Genomic DNA, 20,051 nt, shown 5'->3' on the forward strand with positions numbered 1-20,051 from the left:
AGAACCCTAAGAAAACAACAAACATGAAAGCAATTCATAAGACTTAAGTTTTGATTTTTTTTCCCAAGTGCCTACTCAGCCTCTCTGCCACTTTTCTGACCTAAAAAATTCACAAACTTTTCTCCTCTGCCTACCTAGCCCTCATTCACGTCTTATCCATCCCTTCTCTTGGGTGATTTTGACAGATTTTGACAGAAGAAAAAAAAATATCGAGAAACAACATCTGCTAGGGAAATGTAGCAATATACTGAAAAATATCTAATACAGAAATAAAGCAAAAAAGACAGCTTTTTTTTTTTAACTTTAGTATTGCTAACAAGTTTACTGTAGCTCCTATTAGGAAGTTAAGTCAATGGTCACTAAATCATCTTTGCACCCACATGCAGGAAGGATAGAGTTGATCCTGTTACATCCTTCCCAAAATCTGTTTAGGCTGTTTTTTAAAGACACACAACAGTGGAGACACCACAAATGCCCTAGGTCCTCCTCTTCACCCCTCTGCCCCAGCCTCAGGAATACATCAGAGTTGAAAATCTTCACTATCAACAGTTGAAAATTTATGTCCCACCACCATTTTTTCCCTACAGATCCACCCCATCATCTTCTATCCCTTTATCTATACAACCCAACTTCCTTTAGCTTTTCCTCCTAGGTCACACCCTTTGAGCCTTTAATCATGCTCCCAACATCTATGAGTCCACAGAGCCACAGCCTGAAGTATGACAAAGTTGATCAGCTGAGGTCTTAACACCAAATACAGCAAATAAAGCTGAGGGATAGGACTGCCTACTTACAACTCCTTCCAACTCGCACCAAAGGAAAAGGACCTTTACAGCTTACACGTGTGCAGAAAAACGCATTAGATTTAGCGAACAAAAAGTGCACTTGGTAAGAAAACTTGTGAAATTCTTCAGAACCAAGAGGAAAAAGGACGTTCAAAACAGCTCACTAGAGGGAGCCCCCATAAAGGGCCTGAATATGCTCAGCCGGTGCGATGGAAAAGGATGGCACAAAGCTAACATTACTGTAAAATCAACTCTGAAACTCAGTCACTGCCAAAATATCCAAGATTTTAAAGTCTAGTACACTTTAAAGCATCTTAATTTTTGAAAGAGATCTCAGACACCCAATTACAAAAATCCTTACAGCAATGCCAAAGAGCTTGCAACCAAAGGGAAGAGAAAAACCTACAGCTGGAAGAGCTTCTGTTAAAAAATACATTTTAATTTTAAATCTATTTGATAATGAAAGAATAGAGCACACATGAAGTAGTAAAAGTAGTTATTAAAGCCCAATAGTATAAAGCAATACCTATAGCAAAGAAAAAGGCTGTTGGCACTCCATGAGCAAAAGCAGGTAAGAGAAGAAATCAAAGAACAACTGAAAAGGACTTACAGCAGCTAGGGTCACAGGCTTGCACTATTAAAATGAAATTTTGTTTAACAAGTCAGACAATGATGTCTTTTTCCTCTAGTTCATAAAAATAAGTGTAACAGACTGAATTGCAAGAAACAACACTGAAAATGGCAGAGGTTCATAATTTATACTCAGCTTTAGAATTCACAGCTGAAGGAAGTAAATTAATTTCAAGGTAAAAATAAGTAGGTCTGCCCATTATCTCATCCTTGCTACAACAGCTACTAGTAGAAAAGTGTATCCCCACAAGGAAGGCTTCTGCAACAGCAGTCTGTAACATGATCTGGAAACAGCGCTGGGAAAAGAACCGAGCAAGGCACAAGAGTCCCAACATCGACCCCAGACAAGAGCCAGCCCTTCCACTCCTAGGACAATCCTCAGCAAAGGCTGGACTAGGACACTGCTCCACTTTTTTGGGCTACTGAAAAAACAATGAAGTTGAGCATGCTTTAAAAGTGCATCTGACCACAGGGAAACGTGCAGCAATCATTCTGCTACATACTCTGCACTCTTCCCTTCAGTGCCTTTTTTTTTTTTTTAATGATTTGTTTTTACTAGTGTCTTGTACAGATTAAAAATGACAAACTATTAGCAATTACTAACCTCGCATGTAACACAGCTTTCCATTCCATTTGTTTCTGCATAAGCTAGAAAAAACAGATTGCAAGATCTGCTATATTATGTGCCTGCTTCTACTCCTACTAGCGGTGGATGATTGTACAGGAAAAGCAATTGCTTATCTAAATCAAGATAAGCATTATTTCCATATGTTCCATCACCAGGGGGAAAGCATTCACAGATGCGCTCTAGTACTTCAGATTTGTAGTACAGATTTGCTCTGTCACTTCTTGGACTTAAACGAGATCAGAACCTGAGCACAAGGAAGAAACATCTGTTGCAGACAAACCACTTTCTACCTAGCCAAAAATGCAGCACAATACACAAGTCAAAGGCACTTGATGATGAACACCAACACCTTCTCCCTGGCTGCACACTCTGCCAATATGCTCTGTTTCAGCTAATTACAAAGTGGCATAATTGGATTAACCAAGGACTATAGCCAAGTATGAAGCTTGTGAGGCATACAAACACCCTGAATGACAGACGGATGAGATTGGGTGGGACCTCTAGAGATTAAGTCTAACTTCCCCACTCAAATCAGGGTCACCCAGAGCAAGTTGCCCAGGACCCTGTCCCAGCTGGATTTTGAGCATCTCCAAAGACTGAGACTCCATGACCTCTCTGAGCAATGTATTCCGGTGTTCAGCCACCCTCACAGTAAGCGTGTGGGTTTCTTTTCTTATGCTCAGAAAGCATTTCCTTGCTTTCAACTTGTCCCCATTGCCCCTTGTCCTGTCACTGTGTACAGCTGAGAAGAGTCTGGAGCCATCTTCTTTACACCCTGCCATCATATATTTATAAATATTGATCAGATGGCATCTTTTCCTCAGGCTAAACCCCAGCCTTCCCTTGCAGAAGAGATGCTCCAGTTCCTTCATCATCTTTGTGGCTCATCTAGTGCATCAACTACACTTCCCACTTTTGTACCATTGACAAATTTGCTGATGTTGAACTCTGCTCCATCTTCCAGGTCAGGAGGTCATGGTATCTCCCATTCACAGTTTTTCAGGAGGTATGAAATATCCCCATCTGAGGAAGTAAGCATCACTTGATGTCCAGTGGTTAACTGAGGAGCCCACATCCAATGAACCCCACCATAATCAAGTTCAACAGTGTATAACACACTCCCCTAAAGCTACTGCAAAAAGCCCAAAACTAACACACTTGGCCCCAGATAAATGTAGTGATATGGCTATCAGCAGCCCACAAACAGGGCTGTAAATATAAGCCTCTACTTTTCAGCTGCAGGACTGAATTGGAGCCATGGAAGAGCCATGGTATACAATGAGAACTGATAAAAAATAGGTAGTCAGTCCTAACAACCCACACAACCCCATGCAAAATGCAATTATTCTTGTGCTACAAAGGTCTTGCATAGTCCTTACAGTGTTAAGTCCCAATTTTTTCCTCAGTCTATCCCACACAGCTCTGTATGTCCCCCAAAAACAAAATTGAGAGGAAAAAAACCCCTTTAAGTCTTGGAGAAGAAGAAGGAGAGAGAATGGAGAAACTTGCCCTTTTTCTGAAGTTTTTGTAAAATGAGGGAAGACTTGGTATGGAGTGCAAAAGTACCGAAAACCTAAGTTTGAGAAAGCAGTAATAACAAAGAAGAACAAGAAAAGGAATACATTCTCGATTCTTATTTGTGATGCAACCTGGTCTGCAGGGACACACAATTGTCAATTCATAAATCAAAGTCTTCTCACTTCAGCAGCATGCACAGTGACAGCAAAGACATGACATAAGTAGGCTGAGGCCCTAGGGTATTGTGTGTTTACTTGGAGAGTCAGCATCCAGCTGCTAGGGTCGCTATGCTTGCTTCTGCTGGCTCAAGATTTCACGATTTAGGGTCCATAGGAATGGCTGCTGGTTGAGCTGTGACCCAGAAGGAGCTCTGCTGTGTGCATTTGAAGAAACTCATTCAATCACTGTCTGGTTTGGTTGAGGCTTGGCTTTCCTTTTTTTTAATGTGAGCTTTCAGAGGGATTCAAGAATTTGTGACAATATATTGGAATAAAAATGCTGTTGGATAGCATATTTACTAACTTCTTGCCCAAGCCTGATTATCAGTACCTCAGTCGGAGGGATACCAAGAATTTCAAAACACAGATCCTTCTTCCAGAATGGCAGGGTGAGTTGTACTGAAGCAACATTAAATGGTCAGCCAAGGTCACATGGAGGCAAGAACTACACTGCATCATCTCCAACTCAATTCCTACTTTATAACCTCCCTCTACTACAGAGAGCTTGTGATTAACAATGGAAGTATAGAAATTGAGAAGAAAAACATATTGCACTCCTTTAGACCACTGTTCATTGCCTCACAGAAATATGTTGATCCTTTTCAATAAAGCTAGAAGACTACAGGTGATGCTACTTCACTAGATTCCTTCAAAGACAAAGCAGATCACCTTCACTACAAGAGTTGTGTCTTGGTAATGTCACAGCATTCATACAGCTATTTCTGGTATGTTCAAATCAATCTAGTACCTCCTGGGATAATCACGACCCTTCATCCAAAATTTACACTAGCAGCACAGTATTCCTTCACTCAGTTTTAGAAACTGGCTTAAAAAAAAAAAAAAAAGCCTTTTCACAAGCAACCAGGTGTTTGGTCTTCAGCAGCATCTATTTTATTTACCAAGAAGTAAAAACCCATTTTTAATAGGTGTGAACAGCACATACAGTATCAAGCAAAATTAAAATAAGTTTATAGTGGGAAACCACAGTTTCATTAGGTTTCATTCATTAGCTTACTAAGCAGTCAGACAATTTTTACTCTACGTGCTCTGCTGCTTTGAATTCCCTACACCATTGCTAAGCAACAACTCCTCTAGTTGAGCATTACAGCCTTTTGTAGTACTTACTGTGGAGCTTGGAAATAAGAAGTTACTACCAGCAACTATAAAACTTCTGTGAAACTGCCAGCAAATATTTCATGGCATTGTCTTTCAAGAACCTCTCTGCATGAGATAGTGACAACTGCTTACCAGATGGGAACAGGAACTTTAGTTTTCTAGTACCACGGGACAGATAGGTTAGTTTTTATGCAAGTACAAAAGATAATGTTTTCCACATGAAGACATTAGGCTTGGTGGGTAACACTTACCTTGTAGCTTTCCCCTCCCCTACTCCCCAAGATATCACATGTAATTTACTACCCTAAGAAACAATAGGGCTTCTATCCAAACAGCAAGGTACAGAAGAAAATCTTCAGTATTTGAAGAGGACTCTACCAAGACCTGTTAGTGTTGCGAGTCATACTTGCTTAAAGGACTTGAAAAATAGAAAGTAATACAAACTCACAAGCAGTTACAAACTCACTAGCAGTTAGGAGAAAGATACAGCTTTATCTTCTTCTGCATGTCTACCTGGAAAAAAGGACACACCGAACCTCAAAGCCCTTAAGTCAATATAGGCATACATTGGTGTGCACCGCTTATTCTGTCCGGATTTACTTATTTGCAAAACACTTACAAATCTTCTCCTGTAAGAACTCCAGTAGCAATGCAGCAAGGGGGAAAAAAATGGAACTCTACTTTTTCTTTAAAGGCAACTGATCCATACCCTCAGTGACAGTTACTTGAAGTCTGGAGATAGCTTTTAGTTGATGTAGATTCATCAAGTATTCCCACAAAAGGACAGCACTGCAACATACAATATGTTTGTACGAAAGCAGTGTCTTTTTGAAGAGTACCTTATTCGTAACAAAAAGGTGACATTAAGCATATAGAAATAAATCCAATGCATGTTGAACTTCAAGTTGTATTTGTGCAGCAAATGAAAAACAAGTAAGTTACAAAACCTTTAAAGACTGTGCATCAGTTCCAAAGAGAGAATCAAAAAGGCCCATATTTGCATAAACAAGCCTCTGCGAAAAAGCAAAGGGCAGGATAAAGCAGGTAAATGTTTTAAAGGAAGACACATGTGCAACCAGTTGACACTTTCTTCATATCCGCAGTACAGGTGGACCAAGTCTTTTGGACAGGATCCCTTTCATAAACTGTAGAGCAGTCTTTTCTAACTCAGTGTTTGATCATGAACTCCTAGAGATGCTGTTAGTGCAAAGCTGCATGTAGAGAACTACTTCCACTTTCAGAAATAAATGTATTGGCTATAGCAACACAAGGCTGAGAAGTTTAATTTTGCAAGATTCTATAACATCCTCTCTCTAAAAAAAAAAAAAAAAAAAAGACATCTGGAAGCTTTGGTAAAGGCCCTTGTAACACACACTTATGCAAACATGCCAAGCCAACACACAACAGCTGCAAGTCTGGTCTCAGTACCTTTTCTGTGCACAAACAGCATGCTTCCCCTTCTTCCTCCCTTCACTTAAATAAGAAATATTTTAGTGAAATGGAGTCATACATAAAATTGTAATTTCAATGGTTTTTAAAGCTGTGCAAAACAGAAGTTTAAATATAAACTGGATCATTAAGCCCTCTTTTCAGCACAGAAGAACATTTTCTGTGCATCTTAAACATGTCTGTATGCAGCACTTCCTACAGGGCTGAGGAATTCTGTGTCAACCAGATTTTCCAACAGCACATCAGCTAGATGTCCTCTCATAGAGAGGGCCACATATCACTTCACATAGGAAGTACTACAACAACTTATTTGGATATTACTTGGTTTGTTAGAGACATTTCTACATGGTGAGCAGTTCAGCTCTAGTGAACTGAAAAAGGGGAACCAAGCTTATCTGGTTTCCAGCGATTGGGTTTTTTTTACACATGTATAATCAAGTGTTTAATTGTGCATGAAGCAAACACAGCTATGCATGAAAGTTGGTTAATATGATCCAAACAGAGAGCTCTGTGAGCTTCAACTGCATCAGTGATTCCCACACCTTACCAAGAGAGTTAAACCAGTATCCTTATGTGGTGGTGAACTTTCAGACTTGATACAAGCCTCCCACATGCAGAGAGCAACAGTTGACAGGCCCACCCTGTGTGATCACTAATTATTATTAGCTCCAGGCAGCAAATCCTAGTTGAAGCAATAGTTCAGCACCTTCATAAATGTCTGTGACATCTAAGGTACAGTGAATTAAGACAAGCCATACCAGTCTCTTACTGTCTCATCAAAAGAGGCTCCCAGTTTTCTGCAGGAGGACATCAGCTTTTTCCACCTACCCTTGAATTGAAGATATCCGAAGTCATGTAGTCAGTCAACACGGCAAAAGGTCTACACTAGTAAGCCATGCAGGGGTACAATTTCACAGTTTGATCTTGGCCTCCACCTAATCATAGACACATGACTTCTAGTCAGGCTGGCACATTGGCTCACATCTGTCTGCACAAGACTGAGGACATATGCCATAATCCATCATAAATTAGAAATTAGGGCTTTAGCCAAGCTACCATATTGAGCAAAGCTAGATGACTTACTGAAACTGTCTTTGTAGAGCAAGAAATTTGGGGATTTGATCCTGCAATCCCCCGTGCTCAAAAGGAGCTTCCCATGCTCAAAAGGAACTCCTCCTTTATGGACAAAAAGCAGGAGGGGAAAAAAAAAAAAAAAAAAAATCAAAGGAGAGAAGACAGACATATATATAAACACAAATTACTGGACACCGAGATGTATAACCTATTACTTTTCCCCCACATATATTAAACTATCTCACTCAAAAAGTTACTCTTCTTCTTTCCCTTAGTAGTCTTGAATATGAGAACAGTCAGCCACTGAAAAACTCCAGGCTGGAACTTAAGACACATTACACTTTCTCAACAGTTTCTGAGGAACAGCAAATACAAACTTACACAAAGCATCACTACTGCTAAAGCCATCCTTCCTCACACTCTGAATGAGCCTACCAGCTCAACAGCACACTGCATCATCTGGACTTTCTAACTCTGGTTAGCACTTCCTTAGGGATCTCTGTGCAAAATTTCAGTGCACAGTGATGTTCAGTAGCTACAAAAAACCCCTATTGTTTCTCATATTGCATGGGACAGAAGCTTGGGAGTTATTAATCTGGTCAAGATTCACGTCACCAGCACTTAAACATTAGAAATATGCTTTCTGGCAAAGATGTGCTTAACTTCCCTTTGCATCTCCACCTGTTACTCCCTAAAACACATTAAGAGCTTGTGAAGCTTCAATAAGGATACTAATCTATTGCTGAGAGCAGCATCCCTTCCTATGGTTAGGTCTTGCCCCTCGAGGAGCTGGCTGCCACTGGAGATAAGAGAGTTCTCTCAGCTGCATGCAAAAGGGCCACAAAATGATAACTCTATCAAGGACCTGTATAATCTTAACACTGTGTGTAAGTTAACTTGTTAAAAAAAAAATCATGGAACAGCAGCTTAAAAAGAAATCATCTTAATTACATCAAAGAGAAGTGATTTACCTTCTTAGGGAGAGTATTAGCCATACTGGATTATGTGTTCTTTATATAAACAGAGCTGATTTTTTGCTTTTCAATAATCATCTCTCACTTGCTAAAAGAAAGATTTTTTTTGTTTTTCATAAATCACAGAATGGTTTGGGTTGGAAGGGACCTTAAAGATCATCTAGTTCCAACCCCCCTGCCATGGGCAGGGACGCCTTTCACTAGACCAGGTTGCTCAAAGCCCCATCCAACCTGGCCTTGAATACTTCCAGGGATGGGGCATCCACAACCTTTCTGGGCAACCTGTTCCAGCACCTCACCACCCCTACAGTAAAGAACTGCTTCCTTACATGTAATTTAAATCTATCCTCTTTCAGTTTAAAGCCATTACCCCTTGTCCTGTCACTACACACCCTTGTAAAAAGGGCATGTTTTCCCCAAAACCATTGTAAAGAAAACTGTAACGCAAGCGTCATTTCTTTCACAGCTAATCCATGCTATAAGGGTTATATGCATGCAGCTCACCAGAGAATTACAAGGTCAATTGAATACATACTGGTTCTTTTTTTTACTGTAGATTTCTTCCCCCACCATACTAAACACACTGATTTATCCACTTGTATCAGGGATATCATTAACTACATAGGAATTCTTGCCTCTAAAAACAAACACCCCTCCCTTCCCCACCCCACCAAAGGTTATTTCTCACTTTACACTCAAGTAAACTTGCACCTGAAGAGTTTTTCCCATCTCTGTGCTGTGCAAGGCTATCTTTGAAAAAGAATAGCTGAGGTGTATGTTTAGGAAGACAGAAAGGTGTGTGGGGTCACTAGATTACATGGTCAGATTTGTACCACTCTGCAGCTTTGCATCTGTTCAGGACAGGTCCCCAAAGGGCAGCCAAGAGGCTGGGAGAAGCAGAGCACACAGGGTTCCAGTTACTCCCTATTGCTCTGGCAGCCTTTGATATCTGTTGCAGCCAAACAAACTACCTTGGCCTTAAAGTCACTCTGCATTATGCTACAGGCATGCAAACTCCTGGACACCTTTAGAATAGACTAAAAAGCTGCAAACATGGCTTGCTGTTGGTACCACTCCAATTCCTTTGCTGCTTCCTTAACACATGTATAACATGGACAGGCAACAGAAATGAGCAAACAGATTTATAGCCACTTCCACAAAAAACACATCATTTCCTAAGCATTCAAAATACTTCATTACCATGATCTTCACACAATTCATAGAAGCCACAGATGTTAGTCTTTTAGTGGAACTCCCCCAGCTATTATACACAGCAATAAGCAGTGATCTCCACATGCATCTAAATAACACAGCTTTCTACCCTTAAACACACTAGACTTCAAGAAACCTTGTTATAAAATCTTTAGCGTGAGTGACAAAGCAGCATGCCAATATATGAAAAGAAAGGACAAAACCAAATACAGCACTGAGTTTAAGTGAAGCTGGAAATAACATTCAAGGCCACAGGTAATACCAGGAGATCCTGAACTGTGGCACACAAGTTATTGGGGTTTTCTTTGTGAACTTAGCAGAAAAACTGCTGTACTGTGAATTTAACCAAACAAAGAGTTTCAGTAGCAAAACCACTGTTTTCTTTAACTGACAGGTAGCAAGGATCACACTGAGCTAAGGTGTCTCGACTTACTTTCATCCTTGTCACTCAACTAGAAATCTGTTCTGAACACAGTTGTTAAAGTCACTATAAGAAAAAAGATAACGCAAGCTGATGGACTTGTTTTTTTGGTGGGGGGATAGTCTTGAAGCATACTGGTTTCAAGTAGCTATTACAAACAATTCATTGCTTGTTGGGCAACTTTTGACAACCTTAATGTTCTAGTAGAACATGATTTCTTTTTCTGTATAACTCACTGAAAATAATGAATGGTTTAAAGAGATGCTATTTCTCAATTGTAGACACCTGGCTTAATTTCACTGCAGCTTAGCAGTGGCATTACTTTCCAAAGGCTGTTTGATGATCATCACCTTGATTCCTGGTCCTGCAGGACAGATATTCACATCAAACAGGGCCACATGGAGATGCTCTGAAGAACCCAGTATTACCTGTGGATAGTTAACCATCTCAAGAAATGCTGGTCAACAGAGCTCAGTATTACCACACATTTTCTTTTTAGGATGAAGCATTTCAAGTAGCTCATCTAAATGCTTTGTCTCTATAATCTTGTGTCAACTCACCGTGAATATTTAGAAAGCTAGAGATTCATAGTACAAAAGACAGTTTTATTAAATCTAAACCTTACTATTATACATAAAACCCTCAGTGTTAAAAGTAGATTAATTTGAATACAGTTGAACCATATAATTTTCTAAAAATATTGCAGATTAAGAAAATACAGAGGATGCCAAAACATCTAAACATACTTCTCAACTTGCTTAAAAAAAGGACTGCAGACCTTTCATGGCATTTCATCTTAAACAAAAATAAAAAAACCCAACAGTTACTGTGTCCATCCTTTGTAAATTCATCCAATCAAAAGTAGTTCTTACCATTAGCAAAGATCTTTAAACCATCACCTGAATTTGCTGTTTTCTTGGCACCACTGCTATACCAATGAATCCCAGAGGCTGTGAGAGTCAGCAGGACTGTCAGCTGCCATGAGTTAAACCATATAATTTATTCCATTTTCTGAATTAACCTGTTAATGCGACAAAACTTTTTTCTACCAGTGACATACAAACTCAGTGACAACAGAATTCCCGAGACCCTAACTTTTCAAAAAGCTTTCAGGAAAATGTTTTCTGAAGTCATCTCTCACATTCCCCACTGAAGAGTAAAGACATCTTTGGGAATAACTGTGTACCAAAGAAAAAGCTAATATATGCATTTAACTTCAAAAAACACTCTAGTTATTAGTCTATGTTGTGACATCTTATTCACCAAGCATCACAAAATATAAGCTACCATTGCTGTACAGCGTGAATGCCTAACATAAAGTGGTATACAATAGATAGCATTGAAATAAAGGTATACAAATTCCAGAGCTTCAGAAAACAAGTCCATTATTCGCATGTTGTCAGGAAGGAACTCTACTTCAAAGTACGTAACAGAACAGATGAGATGTGTCTGCCTTTGGTGTATCTGAAGGATAAGAAGTGGGAGGAACGATGGATTACAGTATATACGAGCTAGCCAACCCTGTATGACAGGCTCATTCTTCGTTTCCAAAGTGGACAACTCCTCATTTCCTTAATAAATGTGGTTAAAGCAAAGAAAGCTTACGTTTACAGAACTACTTCAAGAACAAGAATTTTTTTCCCTTCCTACCATCCCCTCTGACATTAAAGAGGGCCACTTGCTAGTAACAGCAGTGGAAGGAAAAGGGATAGTGTTATGATACTTGATCTCTGAGGTCCACTTGTGCAGCCTGGCAAGTTGTACACCAAAACCCATCCAACAACCAGGGGTGCTGACAACATAGTCCTTCTGGAAATGCACGTACCCACATCAGCTTGCTTCCCTCAATTCAAAGCAGTGGGTACAGGACTTAATCCCCAAATTCCACATTGCCCCCCCCCCCCCCCCCCCCCCCCCAAATCAAAACTTATCAGAAATATTGACCAAATTCCATGCCAAAACACACACCAACTTAATTTCTTATGACTAACCATGTCCATACAAGGAGTCCTGCAAAAATCATAGGGTTTTTAGTCACAGAAGAGCAAAACAAAGACAAAAACTATACACAGCTGCTGTCAACTTCCAAATGTTTTCAAACAGCTTTGCTGCCATAAAAGATGACAAAGCCCTTGTCAGCTGGCGTTCAGAATTCCCTAACTTCACTCCTCAAAAGCCTTTACGCCATTACACATCCCTCTGTTATAAAGGCTTCCAGCCTCACCAAAATTCACCTTAATATCAACTTATTCCAAGCTTTACTGGTTTTCTTCAGAATTTAGTTCTGAACACAACTTCATACCAAAGGGTGCAGGAGGAGGGGTGGGGCAGAAATACTTTCCTCCACAAACTGTGTTCTCCGAACTTGTCAATAAATAGCATGCAGAGATATCACGGCAGTCAGGTTGGTTCCTTCCCAACATGAACCTTTTAGGTCATTTCAGTTTCAGCAGTTGTGCACACAGACTTCTCAATCTTCTGTTAGACATCCGTATAACAAAAACATGTGCCTAACTGGAGTCTCCTAACACCCTCCAGTGAGTCATCACATTTAAAAATGGGTACCATAAAGCTTTTCTATTGTTCACGCAATTTTTCCTAACAGTCAGTACAAAAATTTGTGCATTACTGAACACCCTTAATCTCCAGTTGATTATCTACAGGGACTATTGCCAGCCCAGATGCTCTCCCCTTCTCCTACAGCTTATTACTACAGCAGCAGATTGATTGAACTTGCATCACTTTATTTGTTCTTGGTTCCTTTCTTGATTTCTCCTCATCACTTCCTGAACAGCCACTCCACACTTTACTAATCAATCTGTCATTTTTTCCACTGTATGCAGTGTTGGAAGTAAACGATAAAGAATTTTTTCCACATTCAGTTGTTGTTTTGGCTTGTCAAACATGCAGAGGATTCTCTCCTCCCCCCCCCCCCAGGCCTCCCCCCCAGCCCCCCCCTTCAGACCTCTATAGTTTGTACTGCAAGAAGTAGCCTTTCACTTGTAGAAAACAGCAGAACTCCGGCATGACATTGTCAAGTCATCACCAGTTTCATCATACCTGGGGTTTCATCTGCTCTCTCCAGAGTCTTGTTTAGGTTGTACCAGTTTCCCTCTGTATGTCCCAGTATATGGAGCAGAAGTTCTCATCAGCAAGACGACATAAATTCTAATTTTTTTTTTTGTATTTCAGCTCAGAAAGACAGTTCTTACACACTCTTGATACCTTCAAAGTGGGGTCAATATTTAAGGGAAATAAAAGTTTGAAACAGATGCAGTAACAGTCACATTAATATACATATTTCTTTTAACAGTACTGATCAGTTGAAACGTTGAAGCATTTCAACATTCTAGAACTTCACTATTCCACATGGCTTATTTACAACAAATACATCAAAGAAAACAAGTGCTATGGATATTTTCTCCTGAACGTACTGTGTAACAAAAGCTTCAAGTAGCAGAGAAGTGTTTCAACACAACTTTTACCTTCCAGCATTTTTTTTGCAGTGTACTAGGTACTAACAGAAAGAATGCAAGAGCAGCTACAAAAAAATAAATTCGCCACTGCCATGATTCAATACCCACATATTAGACACTGACATTTTGCTTATGTGAAGTGTAACAGCAATCACAACATAAATCCGCACCTTGTCACGTTCAGCAGCCCAAGTAATACAAGATCTGTGAATTCTAACACGTTATACAGAATCTGAGAGTAGTTAGAATAAAAACATAGTTTAGGCTAGAACGGGTAAAGAGTCTCACAGTTAAACCACATGATATACTGCACATCCCCATATACCACAGGCCTCCAAAATGAACTTTGAAGAAGTCAGGTAATCTTTTTTATTTTTATGCAGCATTTGTTTTCCAGATGGGCAGGCTTCTTGATGTTGTAAGATATAAAAGACCTACTCTAATGGGAGAAAGAGGTCAATGTGTACTGTTGTAATACAACTACTCATCAGCATTGAAGAGCTCAGCAACCGCAGACATGTTTTCACTTCAAACTCATTAAAGATGCTTTTTGGAGTAGATGATAGCATTAGTTGTTTATGACAATGGCATTTGCAAATCTGTCAGCTCCTCCAGACTGTGCTAAAGTAAGTGTTACAGCTTTCCCATTTTATTTAAAACAGCTGATCAGTTCCAGGCCTCATCTCACCTGCAGTATTATCATAAAGACCATGTTCACCTGCAGCCACAAGATTACTCTACACACCTGTCCACACAGGTCAGTATTTGCCCTTAACAATAACAAAAGGGTCAGAAAACTAGTCCTGTATCTGCAGAAGCAGGCAACACCTTGGGTCTCGCAGTTAGATCCTCCTCCAAAAAACATAAGCTTCAGCCAAGTAGGATAACAAGACACAGAAAGAAAAAAGGAAAAGGAAACCAGCTCAGAAGTCCCTCTTCTTCCACATACTTGTGTGGATGAAAGAGACCTAGATGAAGAACAAGGCACTATTACAGAATTACTTACAGAATACTGAATTCGCCAAGTGAATCAGATTCTCATTTTTGGTCAGCCTTCACTGCAAGTATTTAGACAACTCTACTGGTGATCATAACCGTGATAAGGCTGCATAGGGTAAGAGAAGGGGAGTTAATCCAGGCAGGCTGACGTTCCTCAGCCCAAGAAAGCAGGCAGGACCATAAGTAAGAGAAGCTTCAAATCCAATCTTCTCCCGTTTCTGGATTTTCAGAAAACAACACAACTTGCACACTTCCCCTCTGCTTTTCAGCCACCTACAAGAACAACACTATTTTGCCCAGATTCCCCATATCATTATGCTTGCTAAGTTTCAACGACAAAGTTCATTAAGCACGGCTGACTGCTAGAGTATCTGGAAAGTAAGACTCATGCAGAGAATAGCTATTTTACACACTTAAAGGTATCAGTGTTATTATGACTCTGCCTGTGGCTACTTGCTGAATTAGTGGACACCAGTGGGGCTTTAAGAAATTGTGTTGGGGTTTCTTCTTCCTGCCCCCAAAGTGCTCTTGTCCTCATTTTAGGCTGCCACTGTTAGTAACAACAGGGGTTCTAAGCCTTGGCCCTCCTGAAAGTAACTTCAGACTGAAAAAACGGAATGGTCTGTATTTAAAAAGATTCCCTTGTTTCACTTACCATCACTTTCGCTCTTACTTTTTAAATCTTCCATCCATGTTGGAATATTTTTCAGTGCAACATAATCCCTTAAGTACTCTTTGCGTCTTTCTTCCAAGGTCATCTTCAGCAAACGCTCTGTTTAGGGGAAAGAAATAAAAAAGGGTTTGCAAGCTTTCATATATTCTTGCATATTAGCCAAGTAGTGACCAATTAAGTGTCCTTGATGCAATTAAATGCCATTTGAGAGAACCAAGAACAGATGATTCAATGAGTTACAAGTAATAGGAGCTAAACATGGAGCATCTAAACAACTGCATGCACCTATTTCTGGATATCCCAGTTCAGCAAGAAGAAATGCATCTTCACCACACTCATGGCTGTCCAGACTTCCTCCCCACATCGCTACTCTGCCTCTTGCTGCCACTTTAATTCAAGGAACAGAGCACTAACAGCAAGTTTATTAAGTAGGGAATTGTTGTTTTATAGAGAATTTTCAGGTATTAAAGTCTATTCTTTAGATGCTGCATTTGCAAACCAGAACTTCAAAAAAAGAAAAGTTAGGAAGATCAAAATTAAAACGTTTTTACTGAAACAAGTTTACCAATGCCAGCAAGTAAAAGCAAGGAGCATGGCATGAAATTAACAAAGTGCTACTATATGACAAAAGAAAAAAACAACTAAAGCAAACCTTATGCCACTTTCTAGATGGCTGGGGTGATCAGAAAGGCATTTTTGTTTGGTTCATTTTTTTGTTCCGCATGTAATTTCCAGCATGAGAAAACTGCTGTCATTTGCTTTAGACACATCCAGTGGCATTTAATCCCATTTTGGGCCAAAAATCAGCAGCTGTAGAAAATACTAGGGTATCTGTTAGGTACCCAGGAGTAACACAAGTATGTAAGTTTGACAAATTTTGGTTCAACATAATCCCAAGCGCTAGGGAAGCCCACTGCCATCCACTGACTAAACATGTTTCTACAAAGCAGACCAGGATCAGCATGAACTCCATCTGCTGGATTTCAAGTGCTGCAAAACAGAAGGTGGGTTTACAGTGAGCAGCATGGGTTAAGCTTTAGAGATTTTTATTTGAGCTTTAATGTGACACACTTGGTTACCACACTAAAACACATATGGGTGGTTGTTTTCTCCTGAGAAAGTTACCACATCTTTTTTCAAACATTTAGTGAAAAGCAAAGCCTCGAAGATTGTATCATTATGATGGCTACTGCCAACTTTACTCTTCTTCAGACCTTGCTATAAATGGACTAAGTTCTAAGATAAGAAAAAAAAACAGCCCAATAACCCAACACTGCAAACCCCAGCACTTCAGCAAGACCCTGCACCCGATTTTTGCAGCCACATCTTCTCCCTTCCCATCCCATCAGTGCGTAGTATTAGCTCAGCACAGGATGCAGAGCTTTTCCCCTTCCAAAAGGGAAGGAAAAAAAAAACCAAAACGACAAACCCCAAACTATAGAGAGTATCACAACACCCACACACTAATCAAGTTTCTGAATCTGTTTTCACCGGTGGCACTGTACTACTATTACCATACTAATAGTTTTTCTTGACACATTAATCAGTAATAAACACCCTTTGACAATTCAAGAGTTTTTAGGTGTGTAAGGGAGGACTAGACCCTTATTATATGACTTTGGCATAAAGGACTAGATGGCCACGAAAAGACTATTTTCATCTCAAGCTGAAGGAGCAGTGAGTTGAACATGGAAACTGCTTCTCAGATCTAAACTTTAAAGAAAGAAAAAGAAGATCACTTTCAGTGGGTTTGGGATTTTATTTTTTTTTGCAAAATAAAGTCTCCTAATTATGCAGGCTGCAATCAGCACAGTCCAATAATCAAAGGCAGGTTTTGAGCACAGGTTCCCTTATAAAAATAAGTTTATTTTGATATTTTTGACAGTATTACTGATTTCTTCAGTTGGCAAAGAAATTTCTCTCCCATTATTCAGGCTCAGTATCTTAACTGCATATTTACAAATGCAAAAGTAAAGCTAATGTGATTAGGATTGCCATTATGCACAACAGATAACGCACTTAACTCCACTTTCTTCAAGCATACAAACCACCAAGTATTTAACATGCACATTAGACATACTACAGAAAGGCAAACCTGAGAGACTGTGTGCTTGTGCGTGTCAGGTTTGAGGGACTGACAAGCAGAGGAAGTTTAACTGCCTTTTGCTGAAGAGGTTACAGGGCCAATTCTGTGCCTTCAAAACACAAGTTCCTCTCTGTAAGAAGGTTTTACAAAACTTTGCTCTTGCAAGTCAGCAGCAAGAACTTAAACTGGGTTCTAATCATACACAAACCTCCTGGAAAATGCTTCCAACAGCTTTAGCTGCAAATACAGTTTTCTGCCTGTAGCTTTATGAATCGCCTTTGAAAGTTTGTGGGCAGACCAGTCCTGTGTCTAAGGCTGTGAAATCAACTCCAGTCCCAGTGCAACTCTGTTTCAGGTGTCCTCAAGCAAGATCCTCCCTGGGATAACATGGGCCAATCCTTAATTACCAAGAAAGTAATTAAGAAAAGCAAGTGTATTGTCAGTGGGTTTGAACTCAATATTTAGCAATCAGTGCATTTTCTTTTTTAAAAAAAAATGTTCTTCAGAATATAAAAGGCTGAGAACAATTGCACTCAGAACTTCCTGGGAAGAGTAGAACCAGCAAGCACAGCCAGCATTACAGGGGTTCAGGATTACCTGGGAAAGGTAAAGGCAGACCTAACAAAAGATTTGATTTCAAAAAGTACAATCTTTGTAGGAAGGAAAGAAGGTGGGCTTCTATAGTTTTCCTCTCTAGTAAAGAAGGTACATGGTAAGAACAGTCACACAGGGCTACAAGCTGAAGAGCAATGCCAACTACAAACACGGAAGTTTTTTCTGCCCTCCTCACTCAAAACACCCAGGGCCTGCATTATTAGCATGGTGCTGGAAAGCAGTTACTGGAGCAGAAGACTGGCAAATGCTGTTTGTTCTCACTAGGCAAAGAGACATTGAGTTCTGGCCAGCCAGCACTCACAAACATGCTGCCCTGGATAGAAAAATCTCGCCAGCAGTTGTGAGCTCTGGTTTGCATTCGTAACATCACCGTACTGACGGAGGCCACCATCCTCATAGCTAACTAAGAAAACAAAAGCGTGCCTGCAGGTCAGGTTTCCAGCTTACTCTCCAGGCCCTCCACTCAACCCTCCTTACCAAGGGTTCAAGTTCACATGCCAGGCAGGCTATGAATTCACACAGACAACAGCAGAGCTGGAAGAGACAAGTGGGAGTAATGGCAACACTCACCAGAGCCTACTAGAAACCTTTCCCTATCTACCCCCAGTACAAAAACCAGCATTATTTTTTTTTAAGGTAACGACATACAGCATTAAGGACTTGCACAGGGAAAGTCAGTTACAATTGATCACACATAAGCAATGCCTGAGAAGATTTAACAGTATCTTCCCTGGAGAAAACAGAAATTTAAAACATCTGGTAGAAATTTGTTGCCTCAGCTTAACTATAGAAACATGCCTTGGAAGACACTTTTGAAAGAAAAAAAGTAAGCAACAAAACTCACTTCGTTTGAGAAGAGTTTGACAGGAGCAGCTAACCTACAGAGAGATCAGTTTATTTGTGTTTTAACAATTTTTCCTTAGAAACGTGCACCTGATTTCTGCCACAGACAAAAAGGATTAATCTCATCCTCAGAGCTGGTCTTCTGCTTCCTTGGCTTGAAATACACACACAGTCGTAGCAGTGATGGAAGAAGAGAAAGAAAACTTAAAATACAAACCACTCATATGTTTTTGTTGTTCTTCTCTCCTCCTTGTATATTTCTAGATTATTTGTAAACCCACCAGGCAAGAATCGTTTCCTCCTAGCCAATGTAAATATTATGCTTCCACTGTGTAAATTTCTCTTTATTTTTACGTTGCTCTCCACGTGATCAAGATAAAGTATCAAAATGGCAAGGTCTGCATAAAATGCTTGTCCCACAGTTTTCACGCTTTGGAGTTTGGTTGGGGTTTTATAAACTGAGACTACACAGGGTGCAGGTCCTTAAAAAAAATAAAAGGAATAAATGTTTCCTACCAGGGGCGTATGTGCTTTGAGAGCCCCCATACCCCAAACATTTCACCCCGGGTCATCAACGCTAGTAGCTAAACTTAAGTGCATTACACCAGTAATACCAATAAACCACGTTTTCCCTGGAACGCAGGCGCATTAAAATGAAAAAAGGCACGTTTTGACGTTATGTGCCGAACTTTTCGACCTGAAAGACTTCCACAAGGTGACTTAGGGGCGGGAAGCCCTCAGGAGAGGGGCCGTTATCCTCCGCCCCCCCTCGCTCCCCTCAGCCCCAAGGCCCCTCTCCTTACAGGCAAAGTTAGTCAGCAATAACCGAGGGGCGGGGAACACCCCCAAATCCCGCACACGCGGCGGAGGGACGCACCCCAGGTGTGCGGGATTTGGGAGTGTTTCAGGTAGGAGACCTCAGGGGCAAGGGCGGAGAGCACGGAGCGCACACACGCACCCCTCCCCCACCCCGTCCCTCAGCCCCGGGCGGCGGGAAGCGCCGCCGGACACCCCCCCGGCGAGGCGACAGCTGCTCTGAGGGGACGGGACCCACACACACACTACCCGCCCTCCCCCCACGACTCAACGTGAGGTAAAGGCGGGAGAAGCGGGCCCGGGCCCGGTACCGGGAGGCGGGAAGGGCGGTAATACCTTTCTCCTCCCGCCAGAGCTTTTTCCGCTTGTTGCCGGGGTACATGGTGGTGTGGCTGGCGGCGGCTTTGAGCTGCAGGTTCCCCAGGCTCACGAGGGGGTGGACGAGACGCCGCGCCAGAGCCGACCGCTACCGACGCCGCGCGCCGCTGTCTGCTGCTGCCGCTCCCGCGCCCCGCCGG

At 40.9% G+C, this 20,051-nt stretch overlaps 1 protein-coding gene across 1 annotated transcript in view; it reads right to left on the reverse strand.

Annotated features, from left to right (window-relative positions):
* The window catches only part of MACROD2 (MACRO domain containing 2), an 896,045-nt gene extending 876,007 nt beyond the window's left edge, over window positions 1-20,038 (reverse strand). The window contains exons 1-2 of the mRNA XM_010574793.1: window positions 19,870-20,038; window positions 15,156-15,272 (exon numbers count right to left, since the gene is read on the reverse strand). Coding sequence (XP_010573095.1) covers window positions 15,156-15,272; window positions 19,870-19,915 — 163 coding nt within the window. The 5' untranslated portion in view covers window positions 19,916-20,038. The remainder of the gene's footprint in view (window positions 1-15,155; window positions 15,273-19,869) is intronic.
* Window positions 20,039-20,051: the final 13 nt, after the last annotated feature.

This window comes from Haliaeetus leucocephalus, unplaced genomic scaffold (genome assembly GCF_000737465.1).
Source record: "Haliaeetus leucocephalus isolate CR32 unplaced genomic scaffold, Haliaeetus_leucocephalus-4.0 Scaffold450, whole genome shotgun sequence".
NCBI lineage: Eukaryota > Metazoa > Chordata > Aves > Accipitriformes > Accipitridae > Haliaeetus > Haliaeetus leucocephalus.